This window comes from Indicator indicator, chromosome 2, assembly GCF_027791375.1.
Source record: "Indicator indicator isolate 239-I01 chromosome 2, UM_Iind_1.1, whole genome shotgun sequence".
Taxonomy (NCBI): domain Eukaryota; kingdom Metazoa; phylum Chordata; class Aves; order Piciformes; family Indicatoridae; genus Indicator; species Indicator indicator.
Window position 1 is genome coordinate 39,339,308 of NC_072011.1, and position 18,910 is coordinate 39,358,217.

The window sequence follows — 18,910 nt, forward strand, 5'->3', positions numbered from 1 at the left end:
TACCCTATGGAAGTTCAAGGTGGCAGTTTTACTAACCCCTCTCTTTGTTTCCCCAAGGATAGAGAACTCAATCATCTTGTGATAGCTGAGCCCTAGATGCTCTCCAGCCTGTACTTCCCCAACAAGTTCTTCCCTGTTCACAAGAAGCAGGTCCAGAAGGGTACCTTCCTGGTTGGCTCCCCCACCAGTTGTGTCAGGAAATTATCCTCCACACACTCCAGGAACCTCCAAGACTGTTGTCTCCCTGCTGTATTGTATTTCTAGCAGACATCCAGGAAGTTGGAATCTCCCACAAGAACAAGGGGTAGCGATTGTGAAACCTCTCTCACCTGCTTATAAAAAATTTCATCTACCTCTTCATCCTGGTTGGGTTATAACAGATTCCACAATGATATCACTCTTGCTGGCCTTACTCCGGATTCTTATCCATAAGGACTCAGCCCTCTCATCACCTCCATTAATTTGCGTGGTTTCATATGTGTCCCTAACATAGAGGGCCACTCCACCACCTCTTCTTCCTTGCCTATCCCTTCTGAAAAGTTGGTACCCATCAATTGCAGCACTCCAGTTGTGGGAGTCATCCCACCAGGTTTCCATGATGGCTGCTATATCATAGTTTCCCTGTAGCACAATGACCTCCAGCTCCTCCTGTTTATTGTGCATGCTGCACATGTTGGTGTATAAACATTTCAGGGAGGGAGATGAGTTTTCAACCTTGAAGGGGGATAGACCTTGTAGTTATCTAAGATGCCAAAACTCTGCTCCACTATACACAGAGGTCTCAGTGGAAAGGCCAGCTACGTTCCTGTCCCCCTATAAAACTAGTTTAAAGCCTTGTCAATGAGCCCAGCCAACTCGTGTGCAGTGATTCTTGTTCCATTATGGGACAGGCAAATTCCGTCTGTTGCCAGTAGGCTGTGAAAAGAACTTATGCAGAGAAGTCTTTTTTCCCACAGGAACTTCTTCTGTAGTTTGTTGTAATGATAGACTTACTAATTTTCAACACAAACTGTTGTTGGAGCTGTTAGAATTCGGCTGTGTTGTAGTCTATATCTTACGTTCATTGAATATTATGAAGTCATATTTAAAACAGGTTTCTGTTTTGCAAAACTGTATCCTGTGTTCATCTGAATGTATGCATAGTTCATATTTGCCTCTTCAGGAAATCTTATCAAGTAGCCAGTATAACCTTGCAGAAATGGGGAACAAATATTGGTGGATACTTAAGTATTTCCCATATAAAAGGAAAAATAACCACAACCCATGGCAGCAGCAGGACGGATTAAATAATTGGTATTGAATGCCTAATGTAGTTTCAGCATCTAATATATTTCCTCTTTTTTAATGAGGAAAACCTGGAAATAAATAAGAAAATCCTCTGAATTTAGACTTACTTTGTTTGTTTCTGTGTAAAACTTAACACACAACTGTTTCTTGCATTTTACAAAATTTCCAAACCTAAGTCCAATGTAGAATTTGCAAATTATACAGTGCTCAGTGAACACATTGTCTCCTGTTTAAAAGTCAATCATTTCAACTGTTCACAAATGTTCTTGAACCTAAGCCTGTCAGATGCTTTCAAACTTACTAATTTCTTATGAATGTGCATTCTTTTGTTTTAATATTTTTTTAAGATGTATTTTCCTTATTAGCTGTTGGTACATGAGTGCATTTACATTTCAGAGATATGTTTGTCCTTCTAGCTATTATTTTCTGACTATGCCATGCCATTGCAGGTCACTGCATCAGCAACAGCAGTATGACTGTGGCTCTGGTTCTCATTTGGATAGCAGCTTTCTTCTGGTCAGCAGCTCCATTACTTGGCTGGGGCAGTTACACAGGTAACAAGTAGCTTTCAGTTGTACTTATTTGCCACTGCTCCACTTAACTCAACAAAGACACCTTTCTTTCTTGCTGTTTGCAATAAACCAAATCGATTATTGGTAGAACTGAGAAAATCATTCATCATGCGTAACATACATGCAGAGTGTTGCCTGCTTTGGTATCAGCTACAAAGAGATTTTTTTTTAAGACATGGAAAGACTTGGACCAAGGCATATTACCTATGAAAAAAAGAGAGGCCAGAAATACTTGTCATGGTTAAGCAATGAGATAAAAGAAACTGTCAAAATACATCCTTCAAAGACTGTCAAGATTAGGAAGCTAGAGAAGAACACAAGTTCCAGCAAGTTAAATTTTAAACTATAAGACAAATCAGAAGGAAACAGTTTGTTGAAAATATGAAAACTAACTCATCAGTAGAAGAAAAATATGTCAGAAAGTTTGTCACTTCAATAAATTATTAGGGTGCAAGATGAGGAAGGGGCAGAAATAAACCCCTCAATAGCGAACATTGAAGTGGTGCAATGCCTAAAGGATATTCCCACACCAGAAAATTTCTTCATATGGAAAAGTTGGAGAAACTGCCTCAAAGTAAGTGTCTAAAATTCAACAAAGCAAATCACTATGAACCAATGGTGATGATACAGGAGTACTAACAACTGAAATCATGTGACTGAAATTGTCTAATAGTTATCTGCCTTGATCCTGTAGGCATCTGCATCATTTAAGAAGTTGTGAAATCTATGCTGAATTATTAAAGCAGCTATGTGAATATATCTTCTTTCTTATCAAATACATAAGCTTTGAGGTGTCTCTGGACCCTTGAAGTGCAGGCATGAGCAAAACACCTGTTTCTATGATTGGTTAAATCTATCCTTCTGAAAACAAAATATTGCCAGGATATTAGGCTCAATGGATTTTTTGTTCAAGACAAAACCAAACTGTTATTTGACTGTTCTGATTTTATGTCATGTGTTTTGAACTCTGGATATGCCACAAACTTGGTTTTGTTGAAGTGGTCATTTTCTGTGTACCTTCTGGCAATCTGTATTTTCTTATTACATTAATCTTATTAGCTCATCATTTGTAGAAGAATTTCTGCTGCCTGCTTTTTGGCCTTAAACTGGAGCCAGGGACATCTTGGGCATCATCGCCTTGTCAGGGTGTCCAAGTGTCTCCACGGATCCTTGACAGTTATCTTCAAAACCACTTTTAGGAGTACCTCTCTCTGTTGAGAATCACAGCAGCTTCAGATTCCTGAGCTATCTGACTCTAAACACATTTCCATTGAGGGGACCCATGGAGATGTAGGAACCTAGCAATGGCAAGCCCAGCAGCAGGCAGCAGAGCAGGAAGTGGGTGCAGGCAGACTACAGTGCATTATACCTGGCTGCTCTGGACCTTTTCCTTGTACACAGAACATTCAGGGGTCCCCAGGACTCCACTGTCTTTGAAATGCTGCTTTCCTATGTCACTGCAGAAGAAGAAAATACAGCTCTGAATTCTGACTCACATAAAATCTGCAGGATTTTCTTTTCGTGTTGTCCAGAGGCTGCTTTCATTTTTAAGTCAAAAGTTTTCACGAATGAGGAACTTGGAATTAAGCCAAGTTTATGATTATCTTTTTGAATCTTGAGGTCTACTGATGAAAAAGATGAGGGAGACATCCAAAGAACAACACCTAGAGCTTTTGGTGATAAAAATACCAAGCTCTTTTTGATGAGAATCATAAAAGAGATTTTAATCTTTTGCACCTTTAGTTCATCCTGTCTAAACTCTTACCACCTGTGAGGAACTAAGTGATTTTTTTTTTCTTCAGAATTATTATTTGATGTCAGGGAGAGACCTGTTGCTAAATCATGCAGGCTTTACCTGTATTATATCTCCAGAACTTGTTCATACTTGACTTACATAATTTTGGATCATGCTTCATTTATTTGTAATTCAATATGCTGCCACAGCTGTCAGAAAAGGCAGCTTTTTCCACTTAAAAAGAAGAAACAACAACTCACAATCTATAGAAAACCTCTAATGCTACTGAACTCAAATTTTCTATCAGAACACATTTGCAAACACATCAGAGGATCTAAAGTAGTCAGCTATTAATTCTTTTGTATACATCTCCTTTGTATCTGCAGAACTGTATGCTTCCAATTTAGCAAAAGGTCTCATCTCTTTCTAAGTAGTTATGTGCCTCATTTTCCCATAATCTTTATCATTAGCTGGATCAATATTCTTTCATAGCTCTTGCTACAGTAAAAAATTCATTGTCTCTTTGTTTCTAGCAAAAACCCTCAATATTTTTATTTTCTGCTTTGCTGTGTAAGAAGTTACTTTTCATATTTGGCATATTGTCTCTTGGCAATTGCTTGTTAGGCTGTTATATTGCTCATGTGAGGAAGATGTAATGTAGATTATGTCAAATAAGAATAGATAGCATTCAAAAATATAAAGCATTTATGAATTATTACCTTTTTTCTTTTCTCTTTTTTTTCCTAATAAAGTATCACAACATCAGTTTGTGCACTATGGATTTACACTATGTAATGGTTTGGGCAGCATGATAATATGCTAAACTTGTTATGGTCTATTTATCTTGAAAAATTCTTTATGTAGGAAATTATGTCACTTCTTATTAAATCAGAAAGTTCAATCCATTCTTCTTGCTTAAAAGAAAACAAATACAGCACTTGAACTGATAAATTAATCACTCTAAAGCAGATAAATGTTCTAAAAATGCTAACCGATGTATTTTTGCTTTCCAGATCGCATGTATGGCACATGTGAGATAGACTGGGCAAAAGCCAACTTCTCCACAATTTACAAGTCCTACATTGTCTCCATTTTTATCTGCTGTTTTTTCCTACCTGTCACAGTCATGGTTTTCTCATATGTGTCAATTATCAATACTGTCAAGCTAAGCCATGCACTAACAGGACTGGGTGATCCCACAGACAGACAGAGGAGAATAGAGCGTGACGTCACCAGGGTGAGTTTGGATTTCATGTTATATGGGATTTATCCTGTGAAAACTGTCTCTTCAAAAGTTTATCTCAACTAGAACAGAACAAAATGCAGCAGTCACATTTCATTTCTCTACAACCTCTAGCAACAAAGTCTGAACTCAGTAAAGAATATTCTTAAATAGAGAAGGGCTGGTGGGAGATGTGATGGTAGGAGGCTGTCTAGGGTTCAGTGATCATGAGATAGTGGAGTTTTCAATATGCAGGGAAACAAGGAGGAGCAGTAACAGAACCCTCACCTTGGACTTCTGGAGGGCAGACTTCAGCTTTTTTAAGCAACTTATTAGGAAAGTACTCTGGGTAGCAGCCCTTAAGAACAAAGGGGTCCAGGACAGTTGGACCTACTTCAAACAGGAGCTCTTGAAGGCACAGGAACTGGCAGTTCCCACATGCTGAAAGATGAGCCGGCAGGGAAAGCAACCAGCCTGGAAAAGCAAACAGCTCTTGAAGGAATTAAGGGAAAAAAAGAGGGAGTATCACCTTTGGAAACAGGGCGAGGCAACTCAAGATATGTTTAAGGATGCTGTTAGAACATGTCAGAGAAAAATTAGAGAGGCAAAAGCCCAGTTAGAACTTAAACTGACCACTGCTGTGAAAGATAATAAAAAGCATTTTTCTAAATATGTTAATGCTAAAAAGAGGGACAAGAGGAACCTCCACTCTTTATTGGACCTGGAGGGAAACATTGCAACTAAAGCTGAGGTTCTAAATACCTTCTTTGCCTCAGTTTTCAACAGTAAGGAGGACTTCAGGATAACTGGCCTCCTGAATTGGTAGATGGGGTCAGGGAGCAGTGTAGTACCCCTGACTTCCATGAGGAATTAGTTCGGGACTTGCTGAGCCACTTGGATACCCACAAGTCCATGGGACCGGGTAGGATCCATCCCAGGGTATTGAGAGAGCTGGCAGATGAGCTGGCCAAGCCTCTCTCAATCATTTTCCGCCAGTCCTGGCTCACTGGAGAGGTCCCAGATGACTGGAAGCTGGCCAGTGTGATGCCCATCCACAAGAAGGGCTGGATGGAGGAACCTGGAAACTACAGGCCTGTCAGCCTGACCTCAGATTATGGAGCAGATCATCCTGAGGGCAATCACAGTGCACCTGCAGGATGGCCAGGGGATCAGGCCCCGTCAACATGGATTTAGGAAGGGCAGGTTCTGCCTGAACAACCTGATCTTTTATGACCGGGTGACCTGCCTGGTGGATGTGGGGCAGGCTGTGGATGTAGTCTACCTGGACTTCAGCAAGGCCTTTGACACCATCCCCCATAGCAAACTCCTGGCCAAGCTGACAGCCCATGGCTTGAACAGGAGCACTCTGTGCTGGGTTAGGAACTGGCTGGAGGGCAGAGCCCAGAGAGTGGTGGTGAATGGTGCCACATCCAGCTGGCAGCCTGTCACTAGTGGTGTTCCCCAGGGATCAGTTCTGGGCCACATCCTGTTCAATATCTTTATTGATGATCTGGATGAGGGGATTGAGTCAGTCATCAGTAAATTTGCAGATGACACCAAGTTGGGAGCAGGTGTTGATCGGTTAGAGGGTAGGAGGGCTCTGCAGAGGGACCTTGACAGGCTGGACACATGGGCAGAGTCCAACATGATGGCATTCAACAAGTCCAATGCTGGGTTCTGCACTTTGGCCACAACAACCCCATGCAGAGCTACAGGCTGGGGTTGGAGTGGCTGGAGAGCAGCCAGACAGAAAGGGACCTGGGGGTACTGGTTGACAGCCACCTGAACATGAGCCAGCAGTGTGCCCAGGTGGCCAAGAAGGTCAATGGCATCCTGGCCTGCATCAGAAATAGTTTGGCCAGCAGGAGCAGGGAAGTCATTGTGTCCCTGTACTCAGCACTGGTTAGGCTGCACCTCGAGTACTGTGTCCAGTTCTGGGCCCCTCAATTTAAGGACATTGAGATACTTGAACATGTCCAGAGAAGGGCAACAAGGCTGGTGAGAGGTCTTGAGCACAAGCCCTATGAGGAGAGGCTGAAGGAGCTGGGGTTGTTTAGCCTGGAGAAGAGGAGGCTCAGGGGTGACCTCATTGCTGTCTACAACTACCTGAAGGGAGGTTGTAGCCAGGAGGGGTTTGGTCTCTTCTCCCAGGCAACCAGCACCAGAACAAGAGGACACAGTCTCAAGCTGTGCCAGGGGAGGTTTAGGCTGGAGGTGAGGAGAAAGTTCTTCACAGAGAGAGTTAGACGTTGGAATGTGCTACCCAGGGAGGTGGTGGAGTCACCAACCCTGGAGGTATTCAGGAGGGGATTGGACGTGGCATTTGGTGACATGGTTTAGTGGTCATGAGGTCTTGGGTGACAGGTTGGACTTTGATGATCCTTGAGGTCTTTTCCAACCTTATTGATTCTGTGATTCTGTGAATATGAGATTTGTTTAATACTCCTGCCTTGTCAGTTGGGTAATATTGGCACTATGTCACATATGAAAAATAATCTAAACATAATTATACAGCACAAAATTTTGGTTTGGCATATGCTCTTTTCTTTCAGAACTTAGGTTACTTCTGTTTATACACAGAAGTTAAAATGGAGCTTTCAATTGATTTACCACTGACTTAAGTCTACCCAAACCCTCCTAAATTTATATAAACATAGAGAGGACTGTAGCTATTTTAATTCTATTAGCTGAGGCATTGCTCAAGCACACCAGCATGGCAAAATTCCATATATAGCTCTAAGTCTGCCTGGCCACATCAAAGCAAACTTTTTGCTTGCATGTATTTTCCTGTGAGCCATACCCCCAGGACAATCAGAATGCTTCCCTTCCAGCCAAGTGTCCAAGCTGCTATTTCTAATTTATTGTTTCTCTGATTTAGTCTTCTAGAATAGATCTAAGATTATTCTTCTTCTGTCTTTTAGGTTTCTATTGTCATTTGCACAGCCTTCATTATTGCATGGTCACCATATGCTGTCATCTCTATATGGTCTGCCTATGGGCACCCTGTGCCAAATCTTACCAGCATCCTTGCCAGTTTGTTTGCTAAGTCTGCCAGCTTCTACAATCCCATTATCTACTTTGGAATGAGCTCTAAATTTCGGAGGGACATTTTCATTTTGTTCCATTGTGCCAAGGAAGTCAAGGACCCTGTGAAGCTAAAACGGTTCAAAAACCTCAAGCAAAAACAACAAGAGCCCTCTCAGAAAGGAGAGAAGTATGCAGGAGAAATGCATCCCGCACCAAGCCCTGATTCTGGAGTGGGAAGTCCAACCAACACCCCACCTCCAGCAAACAGGGAAGTGTATTTTGGTATTCTTGATACACCATCTAATAACCCTGATATTGAATGTGATAGACTGTAAGTTTTGAGGCCACTTTGTGTTCAGGGAGACCTTCTTCAGATCAGCGCTTGAGTGATTTCCTAATTCCCAGTTCATCTGTTCCTTACTGTAGCACTGATGACTACACAGCTCAAGCAAACCAGGTGGTAAAGTGATATTTTCCTTCTATATAGCTACAAAACACTATGAAGCACATTACAATGTGGGCAGCATAGCCAGTGCCAGAAATTTTCAATTTTTTCATTCAATTTTTGCATGCATGCAGGAAAAGAAGACTGATGTTTGAAGGGCAGGCATTAGCTAGCAAAAATGACTGTACGAATTTTATGAGTTAAGAGATTACATTTCCAAATTTGTTACTTTGCTCTTCAGCAGTTCCAGCTGTGGAGGATTGGTTTAGCTCTGTGGTGATGCACATATCTCAAGAGAAGTTGGGGCCCGCTGAGGTTGCTGTGGGGCTGCTGCAGCTCCAACAAGCTGTGAGCTGGTAGGCAAAGCTGGGTGCTCCCTGTGGGGCACTTAGGCATTCCCATCATGGGTCTCTCAGGTCCTGTGCATGAAGGGGTGTGTGTCTGGTCACCTGTGCCTGACTCTGTCTTGGGTCTATACAAGTGGTAGAAGTTCTAATCTAGATTTTCTAGTCAGTATAGTCTAAACAGTGGCTTCATACTTCTCCTTGTTGACCTGCAGAATTATTTCCACCTTTCCTGACCTTTGTGGTAAACAGGGCCTGGATGTAGCATTCAGATTCAGGAAAGCTGGCCTTTAATTTTACTGATCGATCTCCACATTGGTGGTTTTTCTACCTGACTATTAAGATGGAGCAAGAGACATTTTGCAGGCAAGGAAACTAAAAATTATGCTCAGGTTTTAAGAGTAATGATAAGGTATGGCATCAGAGCTATTCATAAAATATAATTCAATACTTCAATGCTGCTTCTATGGAAAGTTTTTTATCTCCCTATGGGTAAAAAATTACTTTTAGGTAAATATAACTAAGTAGCAATTAAGAATAATTATTTAAATATCAAAGCTGTATGCTTAAATTAGTATCAAGACTATCAGATGTTTTAGGATCAAATTAATACACCAAGTTTATTTTACAGAATCAAAGTAAGGAGGGATATCTTCTTAATTCCCCATGCTGGAAATTAACCAGAATACTTGGATGCTTCTGTAAAAATGTCTGTCTACTAGCTGTGGAAACTTTTAGTGTCATTATCAAGTTAAACAAGAGGGGGGAAAAGAAGAAAAAATTCCAACAACATTGGTTGTTAACCTCACTGTCATTTATGACTTTTTAGAATCTCACTGTCCACATGTGTTGAAATGTGGTTGCTTTGCAAAAGTAAGCTTTTCCAGATGTGTTTCTTGGGAAAAAGACAGAATTCCTTCGTTTCCCCTATTACTCTCTTTGTTTTAAGAAAATCACCCATGTGTTGAAGTTGAAAACAAATAAACATTATAAGCAACAGTGGGAAACTGTTTTCTGTCATGGCCACAGATCTAAATTATGAGAGTTTATTTTGTGGAAAATTTTGAGGTATGGGTGCTATTTCACTACCATAAATAATTGAAAACAAATAAGTAAATGTTCCAGATAAAAGTGCATGCCATAGCTGCAGAAATAAGACAAAATTGTTTAGAGCAAAATCCTCTCATAGCCAGATGAAGCTAGGCTAGGTTAGCCAAAGCTACTATCCAGTTTTGAAACTTCTAGATGTAGAAGTTCCACCTTGGAAACCCTGCTGGTCTAAGCCTTCTACTGCTTAAAGATCTTGGTTTTTTTCTGCAAAGAAAGAAAGTGCTACACAACCCTGTCAGGTGCAGTTCTCAGAGGTACCTACTGAAAATGTGCCAGATACTGGCCCTTACAGCATCCATGTTCATAGATGCCAGGTTAGATTTTAATTTGTGTTTCTGCTAATGTATGTATTTCTAGGAAAAATGCTTGCCCCTGCTGCAGTGTAACAATGGTGCAGATCTGCAGGATTCAGACTCTGACAGAAAGATGTGAAAAGGGCAAGGGGGAAAGCTGAGCAGCAAGGCCATTGCCAAGACTGCCACCAAACTTCAGCTGAAATTTCTACTAGTTCATATGCCATTGAGCATGTACAGTAAAGTTAAACTGATAGAAGAGAAGGGAGTAGTAAAAATTAGCCAGAATAGGAGCAGAGCAGAGGAAAATTTTAAAACAGGGAGAACCAGATAGGCAGGGGAACAAGGGGCCAGGAGCTAAAGGATGCATACATACTGAAACACAACTAGAAAGTTCTAACACAGAGAAAGTCTTGTCTGGACCATGGCAGACCTCCATCCTGCAAGACCTACAGGTACAGTCCTTTGTGGATATAAGATAATGCCATGGAACTGCATAACTGTAGAGCAGAATATCTGGTTTAGCAGATCACATGGAAGAAAAGGGGATGGATGCCCATGCAGCAACAACCAGTGCTCCAGGTAACAGTAACAGCAGGAGCACATTTGTCACTGAAGTTACTCAGATTAAAAAGCTTTCAGCCCTAAAGCACCAGTGCCATGTCAGGCCACCTACAACAGCAGCAAGTGGCTGAAGGAAGAAATGGAAGTTCTGAAGTTCAGAATCCATTACTGCTAAAGAGCAGGTAAGGGAATGCACTTCAGTATTTCAAGCGTGTGAATCCACACAAATCAATTTGTAAAACACTTTGCCTGTGTCTTGTATTTCCTCCCACTGTTTCTGCTCACACACGTGCCTGGACATGGCTGGCCCTTACTATTGTCTCCACAGATGAGTTCCTCTGCCTGGCAAGCCTACACTGCTGATCAGGAAGGATCAAAGAGCTTGGATGCTTGAGACAGTCAGCAAGGACAGACACAGTCTAGATATGATGAAGAGGAATGACGGAGTGGTTTTTTTTTTTTTACTCAGTAAGAATGAAATACAGTGCAAACAGTACAGAGTCCTGCTTTCTCTTTAGAAACACTGTATTTTTACATTTTTCTGATGCAAAAAGCTGATGGGTGTGCCAAAGGCAAGGCCAGATGTCATATCTCCAGAAGATAGGATATTGCATCCTAGTGCACCTACTTCACCTTACGTGAAGGCACACAGCAGACAGAGAACGTGAACTTGCTAATAGGACCTCCTTTTCCACTGCCTCTGCTAGAGGTCTTTTTCAGTGTGTTTTGTATAGAATGGATCAGTGCCAGACTGCAGAAATGAGATCTCATGGCTACTCTTAGTGTGCAAATGATGTCTTGCCATGAGGTAGGAGAACAATATTCAGATCTTCCTCCTTTTGGCACAGAAATTCTGACATGTAGGCTCTTTCTCTCTCTCTTGCTCAGCCCTAGGTACTATTGTAATTGTTGAGGTTGGCTTCATGTATGACACACTAAAACTAAGTACCATTGTCTTCTGGTAGACAATTCTAACATTGCCAAAGGAAGCTCTTGGCATTTAGCTTGTTCCAGCAGGATTTGAGACAGAGGTTAGCACTCTTTTACCTTAGGCCAAAACCACCTTGCTAGCAGTTCATTATCCATTTCTGTACTCACAACACTTTTGACATCATTAAAGCACTCCATCAAAAATGACATGCCTAAGAATAATAAATTCACTCTGCAAAAAGCTTGAAGCCCTTAAGGCACCCTTTGAAATACATCTTCAGCTACTCTACATATTTGTTTCCAAACATATCCCAATTGTTTTGATTAGCTATTGATCAGTAAATTCAGCAGGTTATGGGCTCCTTTTTTTTTATGTATATCAAAATCTCATCAACTTTTACTTGATTATTTCTTATGATCAAAACTATTCATAATCATCAACATATCAGAATCCAAATGGTAGAGGAACCAACGAGAAAAGGTGCTATGCTGGACCTTGTTCTCACCAATAGGGAAGGGCTGGTGACCAATGTGAGGCTCAGGGATAACCTTGGCTGCAGTGACCCTGAAGCAATAGAATTTAAGATTCTCAGGACAGCTAGGAGGACGTATCCCAAGCTTACAACCCTGAATTTCAGACATGCAGACTTTGATCACTTCAGGGATCTGCTGTCCCAGGTATCGTGGGACAAAGCCCTGGAGGGAAGAGGGGCCCAGGACAGCTGGTCAGTGTTCAAAGATCACCTTCTCTGTGCCAGGGAGCAAAGTATATCCACAAAGAGGAAAGCAGGAAAGAATGCTAGGAGACCTGCCTGGATGAGCAAGGAGCTCCTGGACATGCTGTCACACAAAAAGAAACTCTACAAGGAGTGGAAGAAAGGACAGCGAGAATGGAGGCATATAAGGAAGCTGCCTGAGCAGCAAGAGACCTGGTTAGAAAAGCTAAAGCTCAGTTGGAATTAAATCTAGCTGGGGAGGTCAAGGTGAACAGTAAACATTTCTATAGGTATATCAATGGTAAAAAGAAGACTAGGGAAGGTGTGGGCCCCTTTAGAAAGGAGAGAGGGGAGCTGGTGACAAGTGACAGAGAGAAGGCTGAGGGTCTCAATGACTTCTTTACCTCAGTCTTCACTGGCAAGTGCTCCAGCCACACTCCCAGAACAGTGGAAGATAATGTCAGGGACTGGAAGAAGGAACTGCCCATTGTGAGTGAAGATCAGAGTGAAGATCATCTGAAGAACCTGAAAGTGTTCAAGTCCATAGGACCCAATGACATACACCCATGGGTGCTGAGGGAACTGGCAGAGGAGGTTGCTAAACCTCTCTCTATTATATTCCAAAAGTCCTGGCAGTCTGGGGAGATCCTAACTGACTGACTGGAAAAGAGGAAACATAACCCTCATTTTCAAAAAGGATGACTATAGGGGAACTACAGGCCAGTCAGTCTCACCTCTGTGCCTGGTAAGATCATGGAGCAGATCCTCCATAGGCACTACTGAGGCAGAAGAATAATTAAGAGGTGATTTGGTACAATCAACATGGCTTCACCAAGGGCAAATCCTGCCTGACAAACCTGGTGGCCTTCTATGGCAAGGTCACAACATTAATAGATGAAGGTCGAGCAACTGATGTCATTTACCTGGACCTGAACAAAGCCTTCGACACTGTCCCACACCACATCCTGGTCTCCAAGCTGGTGCAGTCTGGGTTTGATGGGTGGACCATTCAGTGGATAAAGAACTGGCTTGACAGCTTCACCCAAAGGGCGGCTGTCAATGGGTCCATGTCTGAGTGGAGGCCAGTGACAAGTGGAGTCCCTCAGGGATCAGTCCTGGGACCAGTCTTGTTCAGTATCTTTGTCGGTGACATGGACAGTGGCATTGAGTGCACCCTCAGCAAGTTTGCTGATGACACCAAGCTGTGTGGTGCAGCAGACACACTGGAGGGAAGGGATGGCATCCAGGGGGACCTTGACAGGCTGGAGAGGTGGGCACAAGCCAACCTCATGAGGTTCAACAAGACCAAGTGAAAGGTCCTGCATCTGAGTTGGGGCAATCCTAAGCACAAATACAGGCTGGGCAGTGACTGGCTGGAGAGCAGTTCTGAAGAAAAGGACTTGGGGGTGCTGGTGGATGAGAAGTTCAACATGAGCTGTCAATGTGCACTTGCAGCCCAGATAGCCAATCACATCCTGGGCTGCATCAAGAGAAGTGTGACCAGCAGGTCAAGGGAGGTGATTCTCCCCCTCTACTCTGCTTTGGTGAGACTCCACCTGGAGTACTGCATCCAGTTCTGGAGCCCCTATTACAAGAAGGATCTGGAGGTGCTGGAACGTGTCCAGAGAAGGGCCACGAGGATGATCAGAGGGCTGGAGCACCTCTGCTATGAGCACAGACTGAGAGAGTTGGGGCTGTTCAGTCTGGAGAAGAGAAGGCTCCAAGGTGACCTTATTGTGGCCTTCCAGTATCTGAAGGGGGCCTACAAAAAGTTGGGGAGGGACTTTTTAGGATGTCAGGTAGTGATAGGACTAAGGGGAATGGAAAATACCATAGAAGTGTGTAGATTCAGATTGGATGTTAAGAAGAGGTTTTTCACCATGAGGTGAGACACTGGAACAGGTTGCCCAAGGAGATGGTTAGAAGCCTCATTCCTGGAGGTTCTTAAGGCCAGGCTGGATGTGGCTCTGATCTAGTGTGAGGTGTCCCTGTCCATGGCAGGGGGGTTGGAACTAGATGATCTTTGAGGTCCCTTCCAACCCTAACAATTTTATGATTCTAATTTTGCTATAATCACTGCAATTATTAATCAGTTATATCAGTATAATCAGAAGTGCAGTTATTATTACTCACATGAGCAGCTTGGTCTTGCAGGTGTGTTACCAACATCCCTGCCACTGACATGACTCTTTCATTTGTGCTACACAGTTCAAACAATCAAGTTAACTAAGGATTACATCTATTAAAAAAAAATATAGTATTTATGCCAAAACAAATGCTTGGGCCCACATTTTCCCTGATGGCATTTTTGCTGAGCTTAAAATCCTTTAGGATGTCAGCACATTGAAGTGCATAGCAACATTTCTTAATAGCTTTGACATTTCTGATGCTAACATGAATAACTTGAGTGTGTAGTTAGAGGGAGTGGGATAGCTTAATGCAGTCTAGTCCCTGTTCTCAGTGCTATTGTGCCTTTTTATCTAATGACTCATGTAAAAATATTTTTTGTAGCAGAGACAAAACAACAGGAAATTGCCCTCCCTAACCCCTTGAGACAGTGACTTTAATACAGTGTGAGTTACTCAGGCTTGACCCCTTTGCAGGCTCTCCCTCTACTGCTATAATCTTTCATTCTTTGCTGCACAGGCTGACAAGAGGTACAGAGTGCACCCACTCAAGCAGGGCCTGTAGTTTAGCACTATCCTCAGTAGAGAGAGCGATGGAGATGAAATACCTTCCCAAGGCTTGGCTTGGAGAAGAAGATTGTTCTCCTGCTACCCTGGTGAATGCTCTCATCCTGGGATGTCTGCAGTGTCTAATGGTTCTGTGTCTAGTATGTGGTCTGAAGTGCCTAATTTCTGTCTGCAGAAAAGACACCAAGTATCTGACCCCTAATTGCTTCCTGCATTGATAATCTAAAAATGTGGAAAGCTACAGTACTGTACAACTGGGAAAAAAACCAAACCAAACCAAACAAACAAAAGCAATGAAAAAAAAACACAAAAAACCAACCAACCAAAAAAAAAAAAAAAACCCAAAACAAAACAACAACCAAAAACCCCACAACAAAACAAAACAAACCCCAAAACAACCCCAGGGTCTTCATGGTCAGCATATACCACAATAAGAAAACAGAATGATAAGAAAATTACTAAATAGAAAGTATAATCCCATTGCTAATACAAAAATCAGGGCCACACTGAATGATAAAAATTTAAAAAAACAAAACAAAACAAAACCAACCCAAACAAAACACACCTACTAACTGTCTGTGTGTCTGTGCCAATAACCAAACAAAACCAGACAAAAGCCCTTTGGGGATAACAAGCACACAGCATTTAATTACGTAATAGGATGTAACCTACTAAAATGGGAGTGGAAGAGCTTAATACTGCAGTACAACTCCTCTCTTGCTGATATTCAATAGCCTTTGGTAGTCTTTGACACTGTTCACCAGCCAGCCTGGCTGCTGGAATGAACCACCACTAGAGCAAAGCTGGGATGGTCCCAGAAGGAGTGCATGTGGATGGAGCTACCTCTGCTGGGTCAAACATGTGGTCATAGAGTCATTTAGATTGGAAAAGACCTTTAATAATACCAAGTCCAACCATTAAGTTAGCAAGCCAGCCAATCCCTAGGATAACATGTTGCCTGTACATGGATTTAAAGAGAACAGCAAACGGGCTTTAGTTCATCCTTGACTGATACAGTGTTACCCAACAATCAAACTCTCAGCTTCTTTTGCTGAAAGGCAGTCAAGTACAGCAACATTATCATGTTCACATCAAAAAAAAAAAAAAATCAACCCAGGCAAATGAACAATTCAAGAATTCAAAAATCTAAGTCCTAGCTCAAAAGACGACACCCATATCTCCCCAGAATTTGGAGGAGCTGTTACCAGATCAGTCACCATTCTTGGAGTCCTGGAAAGGTAAAACATTAACTTTGGGAAAGCTGCCACACCCTATTCTTTGAAAGGTACCATACGTTCTTGGAAATACACATTCTTGAAAAATAATACTTAACAGGGATTTCAAAGGAAGGAGGATAAAGCATCATGAAATTTTACTGATCACTCTGACTATCAAATCACAAGAACACCTTGGCAAGTCAAGGAAGACTCAGATCAGTCATATAACAGATAAAAAGACAAAGACAATTGGCTACCAGGATGGTAAAATCACTATGCTTACCTCATATTTCACTTTTTCCAGGGACGACAGTCCAGCTAAGGCAAGCAAACATCTGTGAGGACTGGAGGTGTAGCACAGTTTATTTGCCTTGCAAATTGCCTTCATGGGTTGGCAGAATGGGAGCACAGGTTAGGTCCATGTCTGGAGAGCTGTTGCCTATTTGGTAAGCTACACTACTGCTTCAGCTGGCTATGTTTTCTTTGGGAGACAAATGTCACTGCTAGACCTTGGCTAAATTCACAACAAGTTCTTAAACATTTCAGCTCCAGGCTCGGAAAGAGTGGGAAAGGTGACTTTTCTAGAAGGCTGTGAGGAAGAACCAGGCTAACATCAGGATAATTAGCCACATATACCTGCAGATAAAGGAACCAAAAACCTTGTCATCACAACTCACAACTGGGAAGAGCAAGGTTCTGTCAACTTCTAGGCAGCAGTACTGTTTAACAGACTTGATTCTTCCTCAAGTTAGCTTAGAATTCCTGTTTGCTTATGCCCCACTCACTGAATCTGTGCAATAGTTGATGGTGTCCACCCACATTTCTGCTGACTCCTGGTGAATCTGAGAAGCAGCATCCCATTTTCACATTGCCAGTATAACAGAAATCCTATGTTTCAAGCTTTGTGTTTGTAACTTATCACCATATCCTGTACTATACCTGATACACACTGTTGGTAGGTGCCTTGGCAACAGGTAAGGAAAGGGGCAGCCAATGGTTAGAAAGTTAGCATGGGTTAGCACCACTGAAACTCTTCCTAATACGAATTCTTACTGAAAAGCAGGCATGCTTTTTCCCAATTTCTTTTCCTCACCCAACCTACTATGAAATTGGACCATCACCATGGAATAGTGAAACATAAGGAGTTTCCATACTGTTAGCTCTAGCAGCCAAGAACAGGCCTAGCATATGCATCAAAAAAGCACTATGGAGAGGAAGAGTCCTGTAGTCTTCCTGCAAAGACATGAATTTTGGGCCATTCCCCCTTTATAACTATACATGACAGAAACAAAGTTAACGTTGTTTGTTAAATTGCCACAGTTTGTACCTGGGACAATATTTCCAGCCTCATAAAATTATATTCTCCAGATAAGACCCAGTCATTGAATCTGCTCAATAACCTAAAGACTTTTCCCTAATGCCTCCATCTGCAAAATCTGGAATTATACTTCACCCAACAAAGATCAGTTGCAGTTCAGTAGGCACAGTCAGGTCTAGACATGCTCAACATATGGTCTCTCAGGTGTAGATCCCAAAGGTTTTCAATGAAGACGACATGCCTCAGCTGCCTCTAATCCTGAAGAACACAGTTGCTTTCTGAATAGCAGAATGCACCCAAAGCATTTCTGTCATGAGAAAGGTAGATTTATCTAGCTTTCTAATATGGGATCTTGCAGAACTTGTGCAGTAAGCAAAGTAAAACTAGCTGCAGTCGGGGTGGTTGCTGTCATGAACAGGGTTGAAATTCTTTTCTCTGATTAATCACAACAGGAGATTTACCTCATCTGGATGTGAAGCATTTCACTGACCTACCTGATCTTCATAAAGCAGAAGTGTCCTATTTTCTTAACTTACAACTGACCATGGTAAACCTCCATTTTGAACCAACCATTTTCATTCCTCAGGATGAGGACAACACAGCAAAGCAAGGTTTTCCACGCTCCCCACAAGAAAATCACCTCATCCCCATCCGTCTGTAAATCCTTGTATTTACCCATGTTACAAATGACAAAAGACCAGATCATCAAGCAGCAAGGGTGCACTCCTGCAGCCTCTGGCTGCCATTCAAGCCCTTCCTCAATGCCTGGATAAACCCAGCAAGGATTAAATATGCTCAGCAGGACTGGGAAACTAGCCTGGTCTGCGTGGTGGGTCTCTGCCTTCAGCACCGCCTTAACTTAAGTCATAATTATTTCAGGCTTAGTTAACCAGGCATGGGTCAATTTGACTTACTCAGGAACAAACTTAAAAAACAAATAATCCAATTAATGAAAGAAGCAGAGTGTAAAAGTGTTTGGAAAGGGTTGGGAAAGCCAGGAGGAACAGCTGGCATGTCCCTAGTGGGATGTCCCCCTCCAAACAAGGGCAATACAGAGGCCCCTTTTTAGTTCTGCTGGGACAGCAGCATGGTTGTTCTTTGAACCCCACAGTCCTTGGGATCATGACATTTCACTGGGACTCAGAAAAACAAGGTCAGGGTGACAAAGCCCCGTAGACTATGCAGACATTCAGGCTTTCAGTTAAATAAACTCCAGAGATAAATCCTAACATTTGCAACTTCTGCCTGCTTCCCATCATATGACATCTCACCAAGGACTTATATATATTTTCCTCTAGCCCATCGATTCAACCCTTGCTAGGCAACAATAAATAAATGTCTGAAGTGAATTAAGAATATATGTTTAGCCCTGAAATGAGTGTTTGTCCTTAGACTGAGGAAGGAGAGGAGTGGGAAGAGGAAGATTGAGGAACATTC

General features: G+C 42.2%; 1 protein-coding gene across 1 annotated transcript in view; it reads left to right on the plus strand.

Moving 5' to 3' along the window:
- LOC128980728 (opsin-5-like) overlaps positions 1-8,178 on the plus strand; it is a 32,126-nt gene extending 23,948 nt beyond the window's left edge. Inside the window, exons 4-6 of the mRNA XM_054399204.1 lie at positions 1,737-1,841; positions 4,608-4,831; positions 7,738-8,178. Coding sequence (XP_054255179.1) covers positions 1,737-1,841; positions 4,608-4,831; positions 7,738-8,178 — 770 coding nt within the window. The remainder of the gene's footprint in view (positions 1-1,736; positions 1,842-4,607; positions 4,832-7,737) is intronic.
- The last annotated feature ends 10,732 nt before the right edge of the window (positions 8,179-18,910 follow it).